Genomic DNA, 19,008 nt, shown 5'->3' on the forward strand with positions numbered 1-19,008 from the left:
AGATAAGTTTTGCCTGTTGTGTGTTTGCATAAAAATGTGTACATAGTGTGCTTGCGTGGCCGCCAAATCAACAATGATGTGGAGAAGCTGCACTGCAGCGTGATAAAGAAAATGACACCAAGTGTAGGAAGACTTTAAATAATGACTTGGAATTTCAGCTTGAGTGAAAACTATTTGCAACAGGTTGGACGTGCACACACATGCACAACAGTGGAAAGATGAACCAAGAAGTTTTATTTTCTGTCGAGTTTGACTGAAGTGTTTTTTACAATGAAATAATTACTTTCTTTGTGAATGAAGTCTTGTGACTTTGGTGGGAGAGTAGGTTATATACCTACTTGGTGTTGGCGTAAAACATGTAACATATTGAGTGAATGTGGCCAGAATGGAGGACAGAGAGGCATGATTAAAGTTACTAGGAAGAAGAACAAGGGCAAGCGGGTGTTGTGCCGGCAGCCTGTTTGTAACTGAGTAGATACACTGCTGTCGCAATAACATGCAAGAGCATGAGCCCAGAGTTACAACATCTACCATTAACAAATATTGTACCGCTCTCCTTCATCCTGTCTGCCCGCATCATCTGAAACTGACATTCCTATGCAGTACAATGCATTTATTTGGAAACAATTTCCCTAAAAAGCACACATACAAAACTGCTCCCTCCACAAACAGCTCAATGGCTAGAGCATAACCGTTACTCACTGCAAGCTCACTGAAAATTAATTTGATTATATTGACTTTCAAATGTATTTTCACTGACTCCCTGATAGGAGAAAGACAGGAGAAAGATATGTGTGGACAAGCGAGGGGGAACAAGTTTGTGTATATGAACAGAAAGAGATGAGTGAGATTAAGATATACTTTATACTTTACCCATTGTGGGATGAATGTGCCACAATAAATGCGTCTGCTGCCTGAACACTAAATATGCATTAGTGCACATATAGGAGGGGATGTAGCTCAGTGGTAGAGCGCATGCTTCGCATGTATGAGGTCCTGGGTTCAATCCCCAGCATCTCCATTTATAGTAAAATCTAGACTTAACTTTTCCCTTGGCTGGGAAAAGTACAAGTTTACACTGGTCACTCTGTCAGATTAGACAACTGGAAAGTAGTAAATTCTTGCCAGGTCTGTCACAATTTGCCATCTTTCACAATGTGCATGATGCAACTGAGAAGGAGGTGCCAGGGAATAACTTCCAGAAATAAGACTATAAACAGACAATGGTCGATGAAAGACAATCCAACATAAGGACACTTTTAAGACGAGTAGTACTAGTAGTAGTAGGTAGTGAAAAAACTTGTCCCCTTAGTCAGATTAAGATGAGACAGGTTTATCCTTAATCAGTCTGCAGTGTGGTTCCAAGCACTTTTCTGAAAAACCAAAGAATTACACTGAATAATTACCAAATAAAAGTTTCAGTGTCACCTCCACCCTCGATTCGTCTTGGCAGCTTGTCATCTTTGCAAATGTGATTGGTTCAAGACTTGTTTCGGTGGTAACTTTGAAGCAGTTTGGAGACAGACTCAGCTGGAGCAAAGTGACAGCACAGATGGGCCAATATTTCACGGAAAGACACACACACACACACACACACACACACACACACACACACACAAATACAGCAGGTCTGGCAGCAGCTAAACACATATTTGGGTGAGCCTCATCTCCTTGGGCTTAAGCAGGCAGTGCGCCAGAGGGCATCTCCCACTTACTGATACCGTTATCAACACCTGTCTGTCACTGATCCTGTCTGATCTTCTATCGATCTAACCCTCTATTTTTGTATTCCACCCTTTATCAGTATTTCTTTGTAGTTCTGACTGTATCTTTCTCTCTGTCCCTCTTCTCCAACATGATGCTTTTGGACAACTAACATTATTTCTAAGACACAGAATTGCATCATTTCCTCTGCTTTCACCAAACTCTGACCCCAATGTCATCATGAAAATAATAAAAGACAGACTCTTCTGAACTGTCAACTCGTGTGGAGGAGCCACATCCCAAGCTACCAAGATTAGTTTTTGGGGGCACTTTTACATGTTCAAACACACAGGTGAACAGAGACAACAAATGTTCCCTTCACCCAAAAATAGATGCTACTCTTGAGAAATCGTAAGAGTTAATGTTTGAATATATGCTGTAATCCATTTTCACTCATTTGTTGATATTCAATATGGCCAATAAATCTTACAATTATTATATCAAATGTGCAACTATGTCTTGGCCAAACAGTTCATCTGCAGCAGATTGTTGCACCAGTTATTGAATTCATTTGTTTCATTTCAGTAATTCATTTTCATTTTCAGTAATTCATTGCTGTTACATTTTTTCTCCGACGCAAACGACCTAAACAACTGAAGTGAGTGCTTTTTTGCTGCTGACTATCCATAAGAAAGTGCTGCATCCAGTGTGGGACAGCTTGTTGGATCTGTTTCAGTCAACAACTGAGGCAGAAAACCCAAAACCACCGGTGCCATAATCATCCCTGTCTCTGTCTCACTCTGCTCCTCTCGCTCTGTGACCCATTTCTTTATCTTCTCCCTGGTGCTCAACTGTACAATTACACAACCGGCCAGAGATTCAAGGATACACTGGTCGAGTTCAACAAAAACAGGATGCTTATCAAGGCGTTGGCCTTTAGACACTCTAACACACGCTTGTACTTTCATACTGGTGAGAACCCTCATTGACGTAGCACATTTCCTCACCCCTAACCTTAACCATCACAATTACATGCTTAGCCTCAAGCCTTATCCTTACCTTAACCTAAACCTAGGTTCAATCTTAACCCTTTAAAAGCACTCTGCAAAATGCCCTCATTTTACAATAATGGGCCTCACAGAGATACACAGACAACAGTATAAGCACACACAGCAGACTTCACATTTGTGTTTCCAATCACTATAAAATATGCTGCATCTCAGCCACACACACACACACACACACACAGACAGACACACACACACACACACAGACACACACATGCAGTTTTGCTGACAGTTTTTTTTTTAAATCTGACTTTTGCATAACCGTTCTCTTATTATTATCATCATTTTTATCATATCTGTATGCAGCTGCACTATGCTGTGTACATTTGTTCCTATTTGTTTTAACTTGCCTTATACACACACATGCACACACACACACACACACACACACACACACACACACACACACACACACACACACACAATAGAGACACAGTTATGTAATCACCTTTCTTTATTCTAGACAGGAGTTGTGACCCCCTTTCTTGCATTTAGATAAGTGAGTGACAAACTTGAGAGTCAAAAAGAGAGTTCAAACATTAGTTATGGCTTTTGCTCTAAGTCTCACGAAAATGGATACTCCACCCACTTCCTATAATATATTGCACTCTACGGACTGACTGACTGACACACACACACACACACACACACACACACACACACACACACAGCTAAAATAAATATGCTGGTGTTCAGTGAGGCATATTTGCTGCAATCTCTCACAGAGTATTCCCACCCAGCATCTTCCACACACTGAGATGATTAAGATTCCACAACGCACCCAGATCTCAGAGAGCATTCCCTGAACAAACACTGCTTCCTAAATTCCATTATATGAAGTTTGGTATATTACTCAGATGTCCCTTTTCAAAACCAAAATTCTGAAGTGCTTTACAAAGTGAAATCCCATTGCTAGTCAGCAAAGTTCTTCTACAAAGTCCTTCAGCATTGTGTAAATGATAATAATGTTGACAAATGACAAAGAAAATGGAAAACTGACTCATAAATGGAAATGTAAATTCAAACAGAAGTATTTCTCGGTATGATGTAGTTTCTGAGCAGCTCTGCAGCTTGTGGGTTCAACTCCCGACAGCAGGTATCTGACCTCTCTTTAACACAGAAACACCCTGTCTAACTTTCACAAGGGTGTTACATGTAGGTATTAGCGCCTAAACTAAGGAACTGACTCTGAGTGGAATTCAGACTGGCTAGACAATCAAACTTCTTATCTCTGATTGAAGCCAGCTTCTTTTTCCAGCCAGATGAACTTCGAGGTCGCTGTAGCTCTTGGATGCAGCGCTGACCCCATTTCCTTTTCTACTTAGGCATATCCTTACAGGACTCCATCCAAAATGTTTGTGGTTTTACTGTGAGTCATTTAACAGACTGAAATATTATAAAGAGAGCATTCAAAAGTGTGTGTGGTCCCATATTTGAGGAGGTATCATGAGGCCTGGTTGTTCTGTCACCTTTTTCAAACAAGCAGCTCCCACATTATTACTGTGTCAATTAAGAAGCAAATTGGTATCGCAGCAAATGAAAGCAGGGTAAGAAAAATAAGTCATACATACATTATTAACATAACGCTGTTAAATCATCTGTCATGTTTCCATGTCTTTGAAAACTGACGCTGGAAGATGCAAATTAAAACTGACAATTCTGTTCGACAGGAGGCAGAAAAACACCCATCATTTTTGTCAAACTAACACAAAAGGAAAGCTCGGCGCTCTAAGCTACCTGGTGCAACCAGTGACACTGCGTATGAAGACGTTTGATGTTGAAGATTAACAATCACATTTGTCCCACCGCGGAAAGAAAACCATTCCTAATGAAACAGCTTTATGTGGGACATCAGAGGTCTAGCAGCGCCACTGGTGTTGACATAATTAAGAGGGTGTAGGCCGCAGTATCAAAGAGCTCAAGTGACAATTATGTTTTTCAGTGCTATAAACACTTGGAAAGACTGTGGAGGAACGCAGTGATCTAGTCCCAGTGGCATCACGGCATCTAAATGGGTGTCAGCCTCACTATCATCAAACTGCGGTAACTACATAACCATGTCTCCAAGGCTCCATTCCAAACATTTCTTTGTTCAATGGCATTACTTTTGTATTAGACACTGGAGAGAGACGGGAATAAGCATCACTCATATTGATCGATGAATACAATAAAGGAATTTGCACTGGAGGAGCTGCTGCAGGAACAACTAGTGATTCCTCTACATTTTCTCCTAGATATTTTTTTACTAAATGCTGTAGAGTACAGAACACACTAAAATTGGATGCCATCTGCTTTTTAACAAACACAACAGAGGTCCTAAACACTGTTATTTAGTTCTGCTGACAATAAACAACAAGATTTATATCTCAGCTTGTGGTCCTTGATAAATTCCATTTTACAGCAGATTTATTTCATCACGACATCAAGTAGCTACGTTTTTGAAACGCCACTCCAAACCAGTATCAGACTAGCTCTGAGGGGAACAAGGGCAAGGTTTAATTATGGAGAACTGGGACGAATCCATAACATTTCACTTTAGATATGATGTAAAAATAACAGAGAGGAGGTGGTGGGATTGCATAACTGACATGATTCTGTCAGGTGAGTGAAAACTCATAACATCACAAGTATCGAGTTTCAGACATCTCAAGCACTTCTGAGAAAACAAAGTCGCAGTCACTTCCTCCACTCACACAGATCACAGTTTATTATTACAGACTATGTATCTGAGATGGTGCATAAATATTTTTACAGGGAAGACTACCGTGTTTACCACACCCCTATCTCTTACACTCGCTCTCATTTTTTCTCTCCTCCCTCCGCCCTGTGTGTTTTTCTTCATTTTCATCCCTCACTACTCTCACTCTCCTCTTCCCCCCCTTCATTTCTAGCCAATCCTCACTGCACTCTCTACTTACTCTGACCACTCCACTTGAACCTTCGTGTAATTACAAAGGATGACATATCATTATGAAATTAGTCTTCCTGAGAGGATCGGCAAATGTTTGGATTGCAGTCTAGTTCTGTAAATTGTGACGTGTCTCAAGTGTCGACTGGATGACATGTGAGAAAAAAAGCAGTGTGATAAATGGGTCCGTGCTACTTAAGTCCACGGAGGATGATTACGAAAGAGCACGGGAAAAGTATGTAGAAAGTGAGGGGGAGTAAAGCCGGTTCAGGAAATAGATAGCAGACCTCCTTCAAGTTGTTCGACTGGGTTAATTCTCCTCGCTTGTTTGCTTAGACACAGTCATGTGTATTATACATACTAGCAGTGTGAGTTTGTTTGGTTTTGCCAGCCTTGCATGAACACTATGTGTACTAAGGGTTTACTTTTGTGCACTGTAGTTTCGTTTCCTACCTTCAGCCTCAGTGTACGTGGCCTCAGGTGAGGGGTTGTCCTGGCCCCAGTCTGCTGCACTGTAGATCTGTACCACCAGGAGCCGCTTCAGTGACACCAGGTCAGCGTCTTTGAGCCCCGTCTCCAGCTGCCACACAATGCCCTGCCCTGGCTGGCTGGTCACCACAGTAATCTGTGCATACAGCAATAGGAACATGCCTCAGCAAACCTGGAGCAAAAAGGACTCAAATAAGAAATACTTAACAGTGACAACCCAACCAACAAGCACACGTAAAAGAACCTGGATGCAAATATAGTGCTTATTGGATGAAATCCCGTCCCTGGACACTTTTCCTACGTCAAAATTGGGCAGGATGCATACAAAATAGTAAAACACCACGAACGACACACTATCCAAAACTGTCCCAGTATCTGCTGTTTGGACATTTCACCATGCCTCGTCCCTCACTATGACAGCAGGGCTTTTACAGTTGCTCTCTGTCGGAAACAACAGTAAATTTAGAAGGACTCTACTCACATCGGATTGAAGAGGACAAAGAAAGGACAACTACGCATTGTCACTCCTTCCTAATAACAATGACAAATCTCAGTCACGTTTACTTTTATTATTATTAAGCCACATAACTGTTCCATCCCACAGCTCTTTCCCCAAAGCTGACTTCTGAAATGTTACAGCTGGCATTATGAAAGCTCAAGTTCATGTTCCACGTTGTCACATCTTCAGAAGAACAGGCCACAACATCGCCACAGCAAAGCAATCTTTGTGAGTGACTGTTGTGTTTCTGTCGTACTTCAGGGACACCACGTACCGTAAATTACTGTTGCTAAATTAAAAACACGATGTCAGAACCACTGTCCTAGTCCCAATAAACAAACTCCCACCCTAATGGAAGAGTGGCATACCATATGTAATAAAGGCACAGCTCCACACTATGAAACTATGTGTTCATGAGAAAACAACACAGCTCTAACTGCTGTGTTGCCTTTTGATCTATAATTTTAATGTTTCCTGTCAATGAGCTATCATTATCTCGAATGTCATGGCATTACGAATGAACAAAACTGCTTCTACTGCACTGTAAAATGTTTTTTCGAAAACTCTATATTTTCAGATAATGGCGATTTCTGCAGTAGATTTCTGGAAAAGACAGTGTCTTATGACAAGTAGCCCCTATGTCTGATGATGGAAAGAGATGAAATTAGTTTTCTGTGGCATTTGCATGCCTAATGGGGGGAACACAGATAAACTATCTGATGTTAGGCTGATGTTGAACATCCAGCTGAATCACATTAACAGCAGCAGTAAATGAAGATTATCATGGGATTATTAATGGTGTCTACTCTCTGCTTCCTGCTGTTTGGACAAAAGTACAATCTGCTGCTGAAGCCTGACACACATCATGAAGGATGAAACACACACACACACACGAATGCTAGAAACATCCACATATGTCTGAAAACATGTATTGTATAAGTAGATCAGCGACACACACACACACACACACAGATACACATACAGAGGGCCATGTCTCTGCTTAGTGTCTCTCTGTCTCCTAATAGTGCTATTCATATCTGCTGCTGTCGGAAACAGTGAGTCTTAGTGTAATCATCTGCCCAGAGCTTCCTAATAAAGCTGGCTGGATTTGAGAAATCTTCGTCAACAACTCAGAGCCTTGTACCCAGAGGACATGGTGTTCAAATTTAACAAGAAAGACGGTGACTGGCTCATTTCTCGATTGGCTCCCCATATGTCCGGCATTTAAATCTAACAAATGAGATGCTCTCGGTCAAGTCATCGAATAATCCCATTCCTCTTAACTGTAATTTGCTGACATCAAAAAAGCTGTATTTGTGTCTTAAGTTCTGATCCTGGAACGGAACATGGGCTGAATATTAGACCAAAGCTGGCTTTGAATTACGTGACATAAATTTGAATTAATAAGTAATATTAATAACTAACAAATGTGCTGCATCCCAGTGATAGCTAGGATCTTTTATTGACGTCAACAATTCCATCCACTTGAATCAGAGTGAAGCAGCGAAAATCAGCAAATTAGACAACTTAGACAAGGACTTTCCTTGAAAACATTCAAACACAGGGCGTAAAAAAGTGGGTGCAACTCAAAGAAATACTCTGTGCACTGAAAGGATTTGCCACTTAAATGTGATAGCTTATTGGTTATTCTGGCATGAAGGCACTGAAAGCTGAAGCTTTACTGATATCATTCTTCCTAGACAGACGGTTCAGCAGGAAATCAATAGAGCCCATTTGCTGCATTCGAAATGTAGCGTGAGCTGGTTTTAAGAGGACTGTCTGACATAAGATGTGAAGAGTACTCAATCACTAAAATGAAACTGTGAGCAAAGATTTTTTTCAACTTTTAAAAATGGAAGTGTTTTCGCAGCTGCTAAATACACTAAATTGAATGGAAGAGAGCTCATTTAACTAATACAAGTGGAGCCTCTTCCCTACATTAGCATGAAGTACAAAGCTTGAATATCAAAGGGGTTTATTCAGTCTGAGCTAGTTAGCAGCTGAAGAGAGGCCCCTTCATATTGGATCTAGAAAGACAGAAACATCCAAATATTCAGTAGAAAAGACTTCATATACATTAAAGTTGTGCAAAACAAAAGCTGTTGTTATTGTTTGTAATAATCTGATTACAGTTCAGTCAGTTCTTTCGTCCTTGAGGCTGCCTTGTCTGTGCACGAGAGACAGCACTGAAAAAAGGGGATGTAGCTCAGTGGTAGAGCGCATGCTTCGCATGTATGAGGTCCTGGGTTCAATCCCCAGCATCTCCACTTCTTGTGGAGCTACACTGGCTCACTTGTTCAAAGTCATGGTCTGAGGAAGCTAAAACAACTTTTGTCACCTGTAATATTTATGATCTACGACCAAATCACGATTTAACACTCGCTCAGGTGTCTGAGAGGAGAAACAGAAACATATCTAAATGAGAGCATCTAAATCACAGGTTTGGCTGTTTTCAATCACAGTGCACACAGATGAATAACCAGGCCATGTCTGTCGCACTTTTTGCCAGATATTGCCTGTGATTCACACTTTGGTTGTTGGCAAACTGAAATATGATGAGAAAGAATATATTTACATACAGCTAATTTCCTGTTGTTGTTTAGGTGTTGCAGAAGTGTTAAATGTGGGGATGTAGCTCAGTGGTAGAGCGCATGCTTTGCATGTATGAGGTCCTGGGTTCAATCCCCAGCATCTCCACTATTAACTGAGTAAGCAAAGCAAAGCTTTGTAACATTAAATGAAGTGACCTTGAGCCACAGTGAACAAACATTTGCAGACCAGTAGGACAGACTTCTAAAACACATCTGAAATGCAAACTTTTGCAGCCAGAGTCACCCTGAGTGCATGTCAGCCCATCAGGATGATTCATAAGTATGCACTTCTGTGCTGGTTCATGTACAAATGTCTTGTGAGCTTTAGCATGAGTGGTGCTTCGAGAAGGAAGGGTAAAAGTCAAGGTACAAGGAGCAAACTCTGCCTCAGTGTCAAAGCAGCTAGCTGAGCAACACCAATCACTTTACATTGTGTGCTTTGAAAAAGAAATAGTTTTCTTGTTGTGCTGGCTGTCTACATAGAGGGTCTATCTATGCGCACCTCCACAGACGTGTTGTTGCTGGCCTGGTTGCCAGTACTGGTATGTCTGATGTACTGTTTAAACTGCTGCAGACTGTCCAGCACTGCCTGTCGTAGCAGCTCGCCTCCTCTGGCTGCTCCTCTGATACAACCATCACCTGGAATAGACCTCAGCTCCTCGACACAGGAACGCAGCCTGGCGAGGTTACCGCGAACCTGCTAAAAATAGTGACGGACAGAGAAGTAAAAGGAAAAAAAGTGAGAGCTGGGTGACAGAAAGCAACAAAGGGAAGATGGGTAAGAGAAAAGAAACAAGAAAAAGCAATAAGGGCTCTTAGAAACACTTCACTTTCATCTATCTTACCACAAATGGCAGTATACATTCCTGCTGTCTGCTGATGGCATACAGACTGAGTAGTGGTATCCTACAGGGTCCATCCAGACTGCAGGCCAGGGACAGGAAGTTATCCAGAGCATCACAGAGCACTGTACAGGTCTCTGACCACCAGGGTGGTAGTGCCTCCACAATCAGGACCCTGGCTGGTTGCCGCAGAAATGAGGAGGACCAGTAAACAAAGTTCCCAGAGTTTGAGGAACCTGCTGACCTCTTTCTGTGGTCCATGGGTGTCTAAAAGCAACACAAAAGCAACACTACAGCATTCAGTAACAAAGATTTTAAGAGAGCATTTCATCCCATAGAAGGCTGCATTCTACATCTGAGGTCACCTTTCACATGTTGTGTTTTGTCCTGAAATTGACAAATTCTAATGTGGCATGTAAAAATGCGCCATCCTTCACAAACCTTCAAATACAATACAAAGTGTAAAAACATCAGTAAGCATGCAAATCTAAGAGACCAAGAGGAGGAGAAACAGTCATTACCAAAATGAGCAAAAAAGATAGAACCATTGGCCTGTAATGATAATCAGCCCATGCAGTCAATACCATTAAACTGCATTAGTTGTAGTCATAATCATGAGCATTAAGCACCACTCTAAATAGAACATGAATAAACAGGCTATGATGAACATGGACTATTATGTAAGAATCTAGGTTATAAATGGCTCACTCATCACATAATCTAAGACTCTTCTGAAGAGACTACTGTGAAAAAATGCCAACTAGAGTAGTTATGTACAATAATGAATGAAAGACATATTTCATGGCTGAAAATGAGGCCCTGAGAATCATTTTGGAGGCCGGGAAGTTCTTGTGGATCTATGCTGTAAGGCATATGTAAAGCAGACAACTTAATTCGCCATCCTGAGCAGCAAATTTTCCCTGAAGTGGCTAAGTGCTGTGAATGAGGATTGTTAACTTGCCGTTCATTATTTACAGCCATCTGAACTAATTAGGACATTGTAGCTGAAAGATAAACCGGCAGGGATGATGTCAAAAGTCCACTAAAACTGAGCACTCACACTGATAGAAGGATAGAAACTAATGATTCCTGTGGGAAAATGGGTCAGTACAGCCGCACAAAGTAAAACCTGATGGGTGAGATGGAGCATATGCAGAGCACTGTAGTTATCACTAGTACTGCATCAATTACAATAATAGGGCTGCAACTAGCAACGAAGGTGACATATTCAAATTGTTTGCTTTATTTGATCAGCAGTCCACAATCCAAAGCTATTTCATTTATAATGATATAAAAGAGAAGAGCAGCAAATCCTCCTCTCATCCCAATAAACTGTAACCAGCAAATGTCTGGTACAGTATTTTTGCTTGAAAATGAGTCAAGCAATTACTTAACACTCAAAATTGGTGGCAATTAATTTTCTGTCTATTAATTAATTAAGTAATTGCTCTCGTAGTAGTTCATATTCACATCAGTAGCTTTATGAATGAACTCTTAATTCCATTTTTATAAAAAACAAAGTGCAAAAGGTCAACACTTCAAAGCTTTAAATAGACACATGTCTGATAAACCCTTTACCTAAAGATGGAAAGGGCCCATCTGTGTCACTGTCAAACAGCAAGAATAAGTCACGCAATGTAGAGGATGTGGCCAGAGGAACAGATAGTGGAAAACCCCTCACGCTTCGCAGATGTCAGTCACGCCATCTGAAACACTGGCATTATGTGAATCTGTCCTTTTGTGTCTGGTCACCAGCATCATCATGACTGATGGGAATCCCCTTATTTAGCAACATCAACGATCCCCTACTCTGACACACATCAGTGCAATTAGTCATTTCATTTCCACACCTCAGTGGGCGAGAACAGGCAGGACCACAGAGTGTGAGGAAACCACTGAAATGGGAAACAAGGCAACAGATAACCCCACAATTTCCAGAAACCATGATACAAGTTTTGGGGGCTTTTGGTTGTTTCACTGACGTTGCTTTGAGGAATACTTCATAACAGTAGACCAGTAAACTAATACGCAGATAACAAACTGAAATCCTGAGTTGATTCAGCAATAAGCCAAAAATTAGATCCTTAATCCAACACCTTAAAATAACTATTTGTGTGCGTTTCATTAAATATAACATCTAAACTACTATACAATTGGGAAGCTTCTTCACACCAGTTGGCTGGAATAGAGCTGGAAATAGCATAATAACAAGCAAAAATGCTTTGATCAGTAAGTGTTCAAGGTCTGGCTACTGCACGTCTTACTTATTTAGGACTTAAAAACAATTTTGTTGACCTCTCTTACATTTGAGTGAAGAATTCAATATTTCACCTTGCTGTCATCATGTGGTTATAAGTCTGCCATTGGGCCTGCCTTACATAATAAGTCTACCACAAGATTTAAACACACACACGCACACACAAATGAGCATACCTGCCTGTCAATGCCCACAATCACAGACAGTACCAAGAGAACTACACCAGATCTGATTTAAAGTCAAAATAGAGGAAGAAATAACAACACCTCCTCTGGAAAACACCTGAAGGCTCTTATCAGAGCAAAAGCCATTGACAGAACTAATCCCTTTCAATCGAAAGCTGAGCTCTGAGCACTCTTTATCAGTCAAGCTCTTAAATCCACTGTCCTGAAACCCTGCTCTGTTCTGATCTTCACAGAGAAGGGCTATTTTACCAGTAATAAAGGGCATATTGTGTGAAAGCGTCTGTGCTGTTTGATCTCCTGCCCTTTTCATGTCTCTGACTCAGTTCTAAGCCAAGTTCTGTCCTCCTCGCCACCCAGATCACACATCTTTTGCCCTCGCATTTTTTTTTCTTGATTCATCTCTCTGACCTCTCTCTGTGTAAGCATAAATAAAATCATATTAGCCCAATCGAATCACATTTACAGCTAAATAATATAGCTTCTGTTTGCCACTCCTGTATTGGGTTGGTGTTTGTTCAGCTTAACTTCTGCACATGCATAAATGCATCACATAGAGGATATTACCAATCAGAATAAACCATGTGAATTTTCAAAATTTTCCTGACAGATAAAGCGTGTGTGTGTGTGTGTGTGTGTGTGTGTGTGTGTGTGTGTGTGTCTGTGTCTGTGTGTGTGTGTGTGTGTGTGTGCACGTGTGTCATCGGCCATGCTGGCTATGTCTATAATAAGCATCAATGTTAAGTTCTATGAAAGTTAAACGCTGTCTAAAATGGATGGAGAGGATTTAAAATGACAGTTGAAAAGTTGAAAACAAGCATAACATTCGGTCCAACGATTATGAAAAGCTAAATGTGACATATATACAAACACACACGCAGTCAGATTAGATTAGATCGAGCTGTTCAGCTGCATCAGCTGTTAGCTGTTATTTTCATTTGTCAGCTGACTTTTGACAGCTTAAGCGAACGTTACATTATAGCCAACTCCAGCTAACTGTGAAGTTACCTTGGCTAGTTCCTTCTCCTCAACTCTCTTCTCCTGGCGTAGTTCACGTTAAATAAAGAGCAGCAAATATCTGATATTCTTGAAAGTGTCAACAGAAAGTTTTGACAAGCAAAACAACAAACACTAACTGCTAACTAAATAACTAGCTAACCTGACTGTTTCCTAGCTAACAGGCCAACGCTAGCTAGCAACCCGTTGACAGACTCCTAAAAACTCACGCCCCTGTCTCCGCCCCTGTCTGCCTAGTGGCACGCGGACGATCAAGAAAGCATAAAGCCAAAGATTGTTTCTTGTTAAGATGAGTCACTCCCCCCAACCCTAAATTAGTTTAATGAAACAATTTCCAGTTTGATTTAACAAACTACTGCGAGATAAAAATACAGCTATGTTAAGTTTTGAGGGTCCAGTATGTCCAGAGGGCTGAGTTGTAGAACTGCTATTGCATCAGGCTGACTTGATGGTAAAAGTAATTTGTTATTTAATAGATTCTTCATTCAAATGTTGATTGAATAACTGAAAACAGTCTTTTAATAGTTTAGTTGATGGACAGAAAATTATTCAGCAATGATCTGATTAGTGATTATTTATTTCTGCAACACATTTGATAATTGATAGAGTTACCTTTCAAGCAAAGCTGCCATTGTTCCGCCTTCTCAAATGGGAGATTTTCCTTGTCTTGCAACTATATTTTGGGTTTTTTTTTTTTTTTTTTTACTGTTGGTAAGCAATTTGAAGACATCAACTTGGACTCTAAATCATGTGATAGACATCAATTGAGCAAGTGAATGAGGAAACAACGGACTTTTTAGAATTATTTTGTTGTACACACAAACATATGCTATACTTCAAAGAGACAAACAAGCACAGAAAAACAAAGACTACAACCAAAAATACACTGATTCCCTCCTGATGTTAGAAAGACAAAAAAAAATCCACATGTTTTTTTTTTTTTTTTTTTTTTAGAAAAGTTTATCTCAAAACTTTTGCAACTTGTCCTGTCCTCCTTCCATGTGTTTATTTCTAGTCATTATTTCCAGATGAATAGAGAAAAAGATAAAAGCGAGGCCAAGTGCCGGAACCCGGGGACAGAATGAAAGAGTGATATGGAAATGTGTTCCTGATGGTTGGTGGGCTCGATTCAAGTGCTTTAGCGCCTGTGTCTGTGTATTGGTGTGTGTGTTTGTGTGTGAGACCTTCCAAGCCATGAGGGTACAATCAAGACGTGAAAGGAACTGGAGATGGAGAAAATACAATAAGCTGTATGATTTTTGATGAATGTGTGTGTGTGTGTGTGTGTGTGTGTGTGTGTGTGTGTGTGTGTGAAGGGGTTTGTAAAGTGCTGTGGTCTGTGTAAGAGGCTTTGGTGAACGCTGGGTTGGGAAATGAGAGCTGACTGATGCGCAGTCACATAGCTTTTTTGTCTCTCTCTCTGATTCTGACTCACAACATGTGAGTGTGTCGAGGTGAGACTGACATGAAGGAATGTGGAACCTACACATCTGCATATGGGAGATAAGATGAGGTGTACTAACTTCTGCCAATTCTCTGTACCTATACTGGCAAAATCATTTCCAGATGAATTTGTGCCCAGTAGAAGTCCTGATTTGAAAGCATACCCTGTGCGTGTGTGTGTGTGTGTGTGTGTGTGTGTGTGTGTGTGTGTGTGTGTCACCAGATGATCAGAGCTTAATGTTGCCGGTTGGGTGGCGGCTGAGGATTTTCAGAACAGCAATTTTTATTCATCAAAATCTGATTCTGTATCTTGCCTCCCCTTTTCCCCCCTTCCAGGAGAAATATTCATCATGTCCTTTCTTTCTTTCTTTCTTTCTTGCTTTCTTTCTTTCTTTCTTTCTTGCTTTCTTTCTCACTCCTCCTCCTCTCATCCCACCTGACAGTCATTGTTTTGAAGCTCAAATTTTGTCTGCAATGTATATGCTGTGCATATGATCAACACTGGAATGCATCGATTTCACCATGAGCATCTTCCACAGAGACGGATGTAGGCTTTCAGTCTCAAATATGAAGGCCCATGTAAAGGGATTAGGTGCACCGATACGATTGGAGCTTAATCGCTCTTACACACAGACACACGTAATAAAATACACAAGTGCTTCCTAATTTGGTTGTGATGAACACACATACTTCTAGGTCAATAGGAGCTTTGCGACAGTGCGCTAATCCGCTATGCCTTTTTGATTTGCTCAGGGGGATTGAGGGAAAGTTTGCCCAGTAGTTTTAGTACTTTTGCACACTAGTTGCTTTTTTCAGTCCAGAGTGGTTCTTGCACCGTTTTGACTTTTCCTTTTGGGTTCAGTTTTCACTGTGGGATTGAGGTTAAATTAATGTTAAGTCGGTTGTGTTAAGTTGTTTGCTGCCTTGAGAAATTTGACTTTAATTCCCCAAAATGGGAAGAGGAGCATGAAATTAGAAAATCCCCTCAGTACATCCTAGCAGTTTCAGCCGAAGAGGGTCAGATGGAAGGAGATAGCCGGCAGAGACTTGGTTTCACTTTCACCACTTGAGTTTTTAATGAGTTGGCAGTGGAGCTGTGTCCAACCTCATTATTTTTTGTGCTACTTGCATATCGTTCATCTGTTTTTGTTCTAAACTCATGTCATTATTTAGGTCATTTGCTCGTAAATCCCCATCCCTAAAAAATGCCTGTCTCTTATGAACAATACATCTTAAAGGAATAGTTCACCATCTTGCATTTAATCCGTGCGAATGTGAAAAGCTGTGGTATTTTGAAGGGTCCTTGCCAAAACAAAAGACTCAAAACTTGCTAATTAGTCAGAGTTAGAGGTGATGATTGGTGGGTTGTGTTGCTTTTGAGCGTCATATTTACCATACAGACAGAGACTGGCATCAATCCTCTTATCTAACTCTCTTGGCAAGATAAGTATTTCCAGAAATGCCCAACTATTACTTTAAGAAGAATAATGAGTTACATATGTTTAGAGAAAAGAGACTACCCACATCCGCCCTATTTATTACTATGACCATCCTGTCTGTGCAGGAATTAAATGTACAAACCAACGGCTTGTTTCAGCATGTTAGCTAGACAGCGCAATGTTGTGCTTTATGTAACACGCTGGTCTAGAACCAAACAGATTGTGAAAACTGCTTGTTATTGCCTGTTTACAGTATTAGCACAGCATACCTCTCACGCATCCGTCTGACTTGCACCGAACTACTTTAGGCTTGCTTGCTTTTGTCCACAGGGGCTTTTCAAATCTCACAATGTGGGTTCAGAGATTATTTGTTTTGTTATGCTGAAACTACATTTCATTCCTCAAGGGCAAGAGATACTGGAGAGGGAAGTGTTGAATCATATCACGGTGCAGCTACAGCAGCTCTGATGACTGACAATATGAAGACATCTGCCAGAAATGCACAGCAGGATGCTGTGTGTCACCACTTTAGAGCTGCTAAATTTGACCTGACATGTAAAACACAAGTGTAAACATGCCAAAAATATGATTTACCTGTACCACCTGAAGGCATTTGCCCTCAGGAGAAAATGCAACTGACTCGACGCTCTAACTCTCTCTTCTAACTGCACGGGAACTCTTTGTATGAAATTCTTCTTTGTATATTCATCTATTTGAGTTCATAAGTGATATATTGTCACTACCGGCAGCTCTGAGGAGAATCACTTTGTGAGCAATTTAAACACAGACTGTCATTGATACAAATTATTTTTATGAAATGAGATTTTCTTCTCGTTAAAAATGATTCCAACTTGATTCCTGGTGACGTCTCTGCACAGCTGGAGTTTTATTCTGAACCTCTGTGGAAGTGTGCGCACTGAAAAAAGAAAATGTTCAAAGTAATCTGCCGTGCATGGCTCAGAGATACAGACAGGGACAGAACACACCGGTCTATCCACAAGACCCTTTTCAGAGCCAGTCCTCTCCTGTTGTTACAGAGGATCTGTTGGGGTCATAGTGCAATGGTGAGCATTATGGGAATTGTTGCTTTCTGAAGATTGTGTGTGTGTGTTTTAGGCTTAGCGATTAATACTTTAATTGTTAATACCAATTTGGGTAGGAAAATGATTTCATTGGAATTCTTTTTAGTCAAGTCTGTGCATGACTGTGTATGTTTGGGCAGATGTGAAGCAACTCCAGAGCACTAAGCCAGACCTGTTTACTGTGGTTTTTATGTTTACTGGTACAGCAGAGAACAGAGCTAGGCAGAAGTAGCTAGAAGGGTGGTTGTATATAATGGTCAATAACCTTGATGGGGGTGCTTAAAAGGACGGTGTAGAACCTTTATGACTTAATGGTCTACTGGGAGTTCTGCCTTCTGTGACAAGGAGTATGTATTCCTTAACAAAGAGAGCATCAGCATCAGATAACACAGTCTTTATACCCAAAAGTATGACCTGTTGCCTTGCTTAGTTTCATACATTTCAAAGTCGGAGGGAGGGCATGTCATGATACAAATCAGCTCAGATGATTCCCAGACAACAGGAAGAGACATTGCTTTCCCGACCGAGAGTTCATGCAGTGCATCCAGTGTTACCAGGTAAGTCATCAGAGGCCATTAACGTCTCTCTGAGTGCTACTAAGTGGTGCATCTATGTCTATACAAGAGCACATTTCCAAGAGATTTACAGAACTGAATGGAGAGTAATGACGGCACATCTGGGTGCTCTAGTGAGGTCTGAGAGCACAGACTTTGCAGGTCAGAAACCTCCCACCAGATTTTCTTAAAGTTGTGAGAATCAACATTTCTGTATTAGAAATGAATCAAAGGACTATAATGAGAAAGGGAGCACTATTGACTAGTAATTATCATCCAATTCCTCATGGCTCCATGGAGCTTTATAGCATCTTTCAGGTGGTTATTTTGCTTTTCTGGCATCCAACTTTAAAGTTGTGGTTTACTCTCACCACTCTCATCAGCTCAGTATCCCAAAAAAAAAAAAAAAAAAATCTGATAAACCCACTCACCAAAACAGAACTTAAAAGAGAGAGAAAACTGGACTTTTCAATTTTCATCAGCTGACCAGATCACTGCCTCAAATGCTAATGCTGCTACTTATCCGTGAGATGTCTAAATAAAAAATCTGTTTGCTGACAAGTTTGTCATAACAGAGCTCTTCATACTACCTCCAAGAGGCCAAAAAAAATTTGGTGATGCAGCTTTCTTTCTTTCTTCTATAAATGTATGAAAGCAGGTGACAGACTCCCACAGCAATTCATTGAGCCGCCCTCCGCCTGGCTTATTCAGCAGGTGACTGATACCATTCAAGTACTGTTAAATGTAATTATCCATTACATCAACTGACAATCTAATTTGTCATTGAAAGGAGACACTTTCTTCTCCAGTGAGATGATTGGTGGAGAGTTTTAGTTGGACTGCTGCCAGGAAAAGCTTTTTTTTTTTTAACTGGAGGAGGGGGGCTATAAAGATAGATGCCACTCCCTTATATTTACTTAAATTTGAAGTGTAC

General features: G+C 40.7%; 1 protein-coding gene and 3 non-coding genes across 4 annotated transcripts in view; 3 read left to right on the plus strand and 1 right to left on the minus strand.

Annotated features, from left to right (window-relative positions):
* Window positions 1–10,361, minus strand: part of m1ap (meiosis 1 associated protein) — a 31,199-nt gene extending 20,838 nt beyond the window's left edge. The window contains exons 1-3 of the mRNA XM_076725541.1: window positions 10,104–10,361; window positions 9,761–9,958; window positions 6,133–6,304 (exon numbers count right to left, since the gene is read on the minus strand). Of these exons, the coding sequence (XP_076581656.1) occupies window positions 6,133–6,304; window positions 9,761–9,958; window positions 10,104–10,361 (628 nt within the window). The remainder of the gene's footprint in view (window positions 1–6,132; window positions 6,305–9,760; window positions 9,959–10,103) is intronic.
* trnaa-cgc (transfer RNA alanine (anticodon CGC)) lies at window positions 950–1,021 on the plus strand. The gene has a single exon. It is a non-coding gene; the product is annotated as a tRNA-Ala (tRNA).
* trnaa-cgc (transfer RNA alanine (anticodon CGC)) lies at window positions 8,863–8,934 on the plus strand. The gene has a single exon. It is a non-coding gene; the product is annotated as a tRNA-Ala (tRNA).
* On the plus strand, window positions 9,293–9,364 carry trnaa-ugc (transfer RNA alanine (anticodon UGC)). The gene has a single exon. It is a non-coding gene; the product is annotated as a tRNA-Ala (tRNA).
* Window positions 10,362–19,008: the final 8,647 nt, after the last annotated feature.

Source organism: Chaetodon auriga, chromosome 24 (genome assembly GCF_051107435.1).
Source record: "Chaetodon auriga isolate fChaAug3 chromosome 24, fChaAug3.hap1, whole genome shotgun sequence".
NCBI classification, from domain to species: domain Eukaryota; kingdom Metazoa; phylum Chordata; class Actinopteri; order Chaetodontiformes; family Chaetodontidae; genus Chaetodon; species Chaetodon auriga.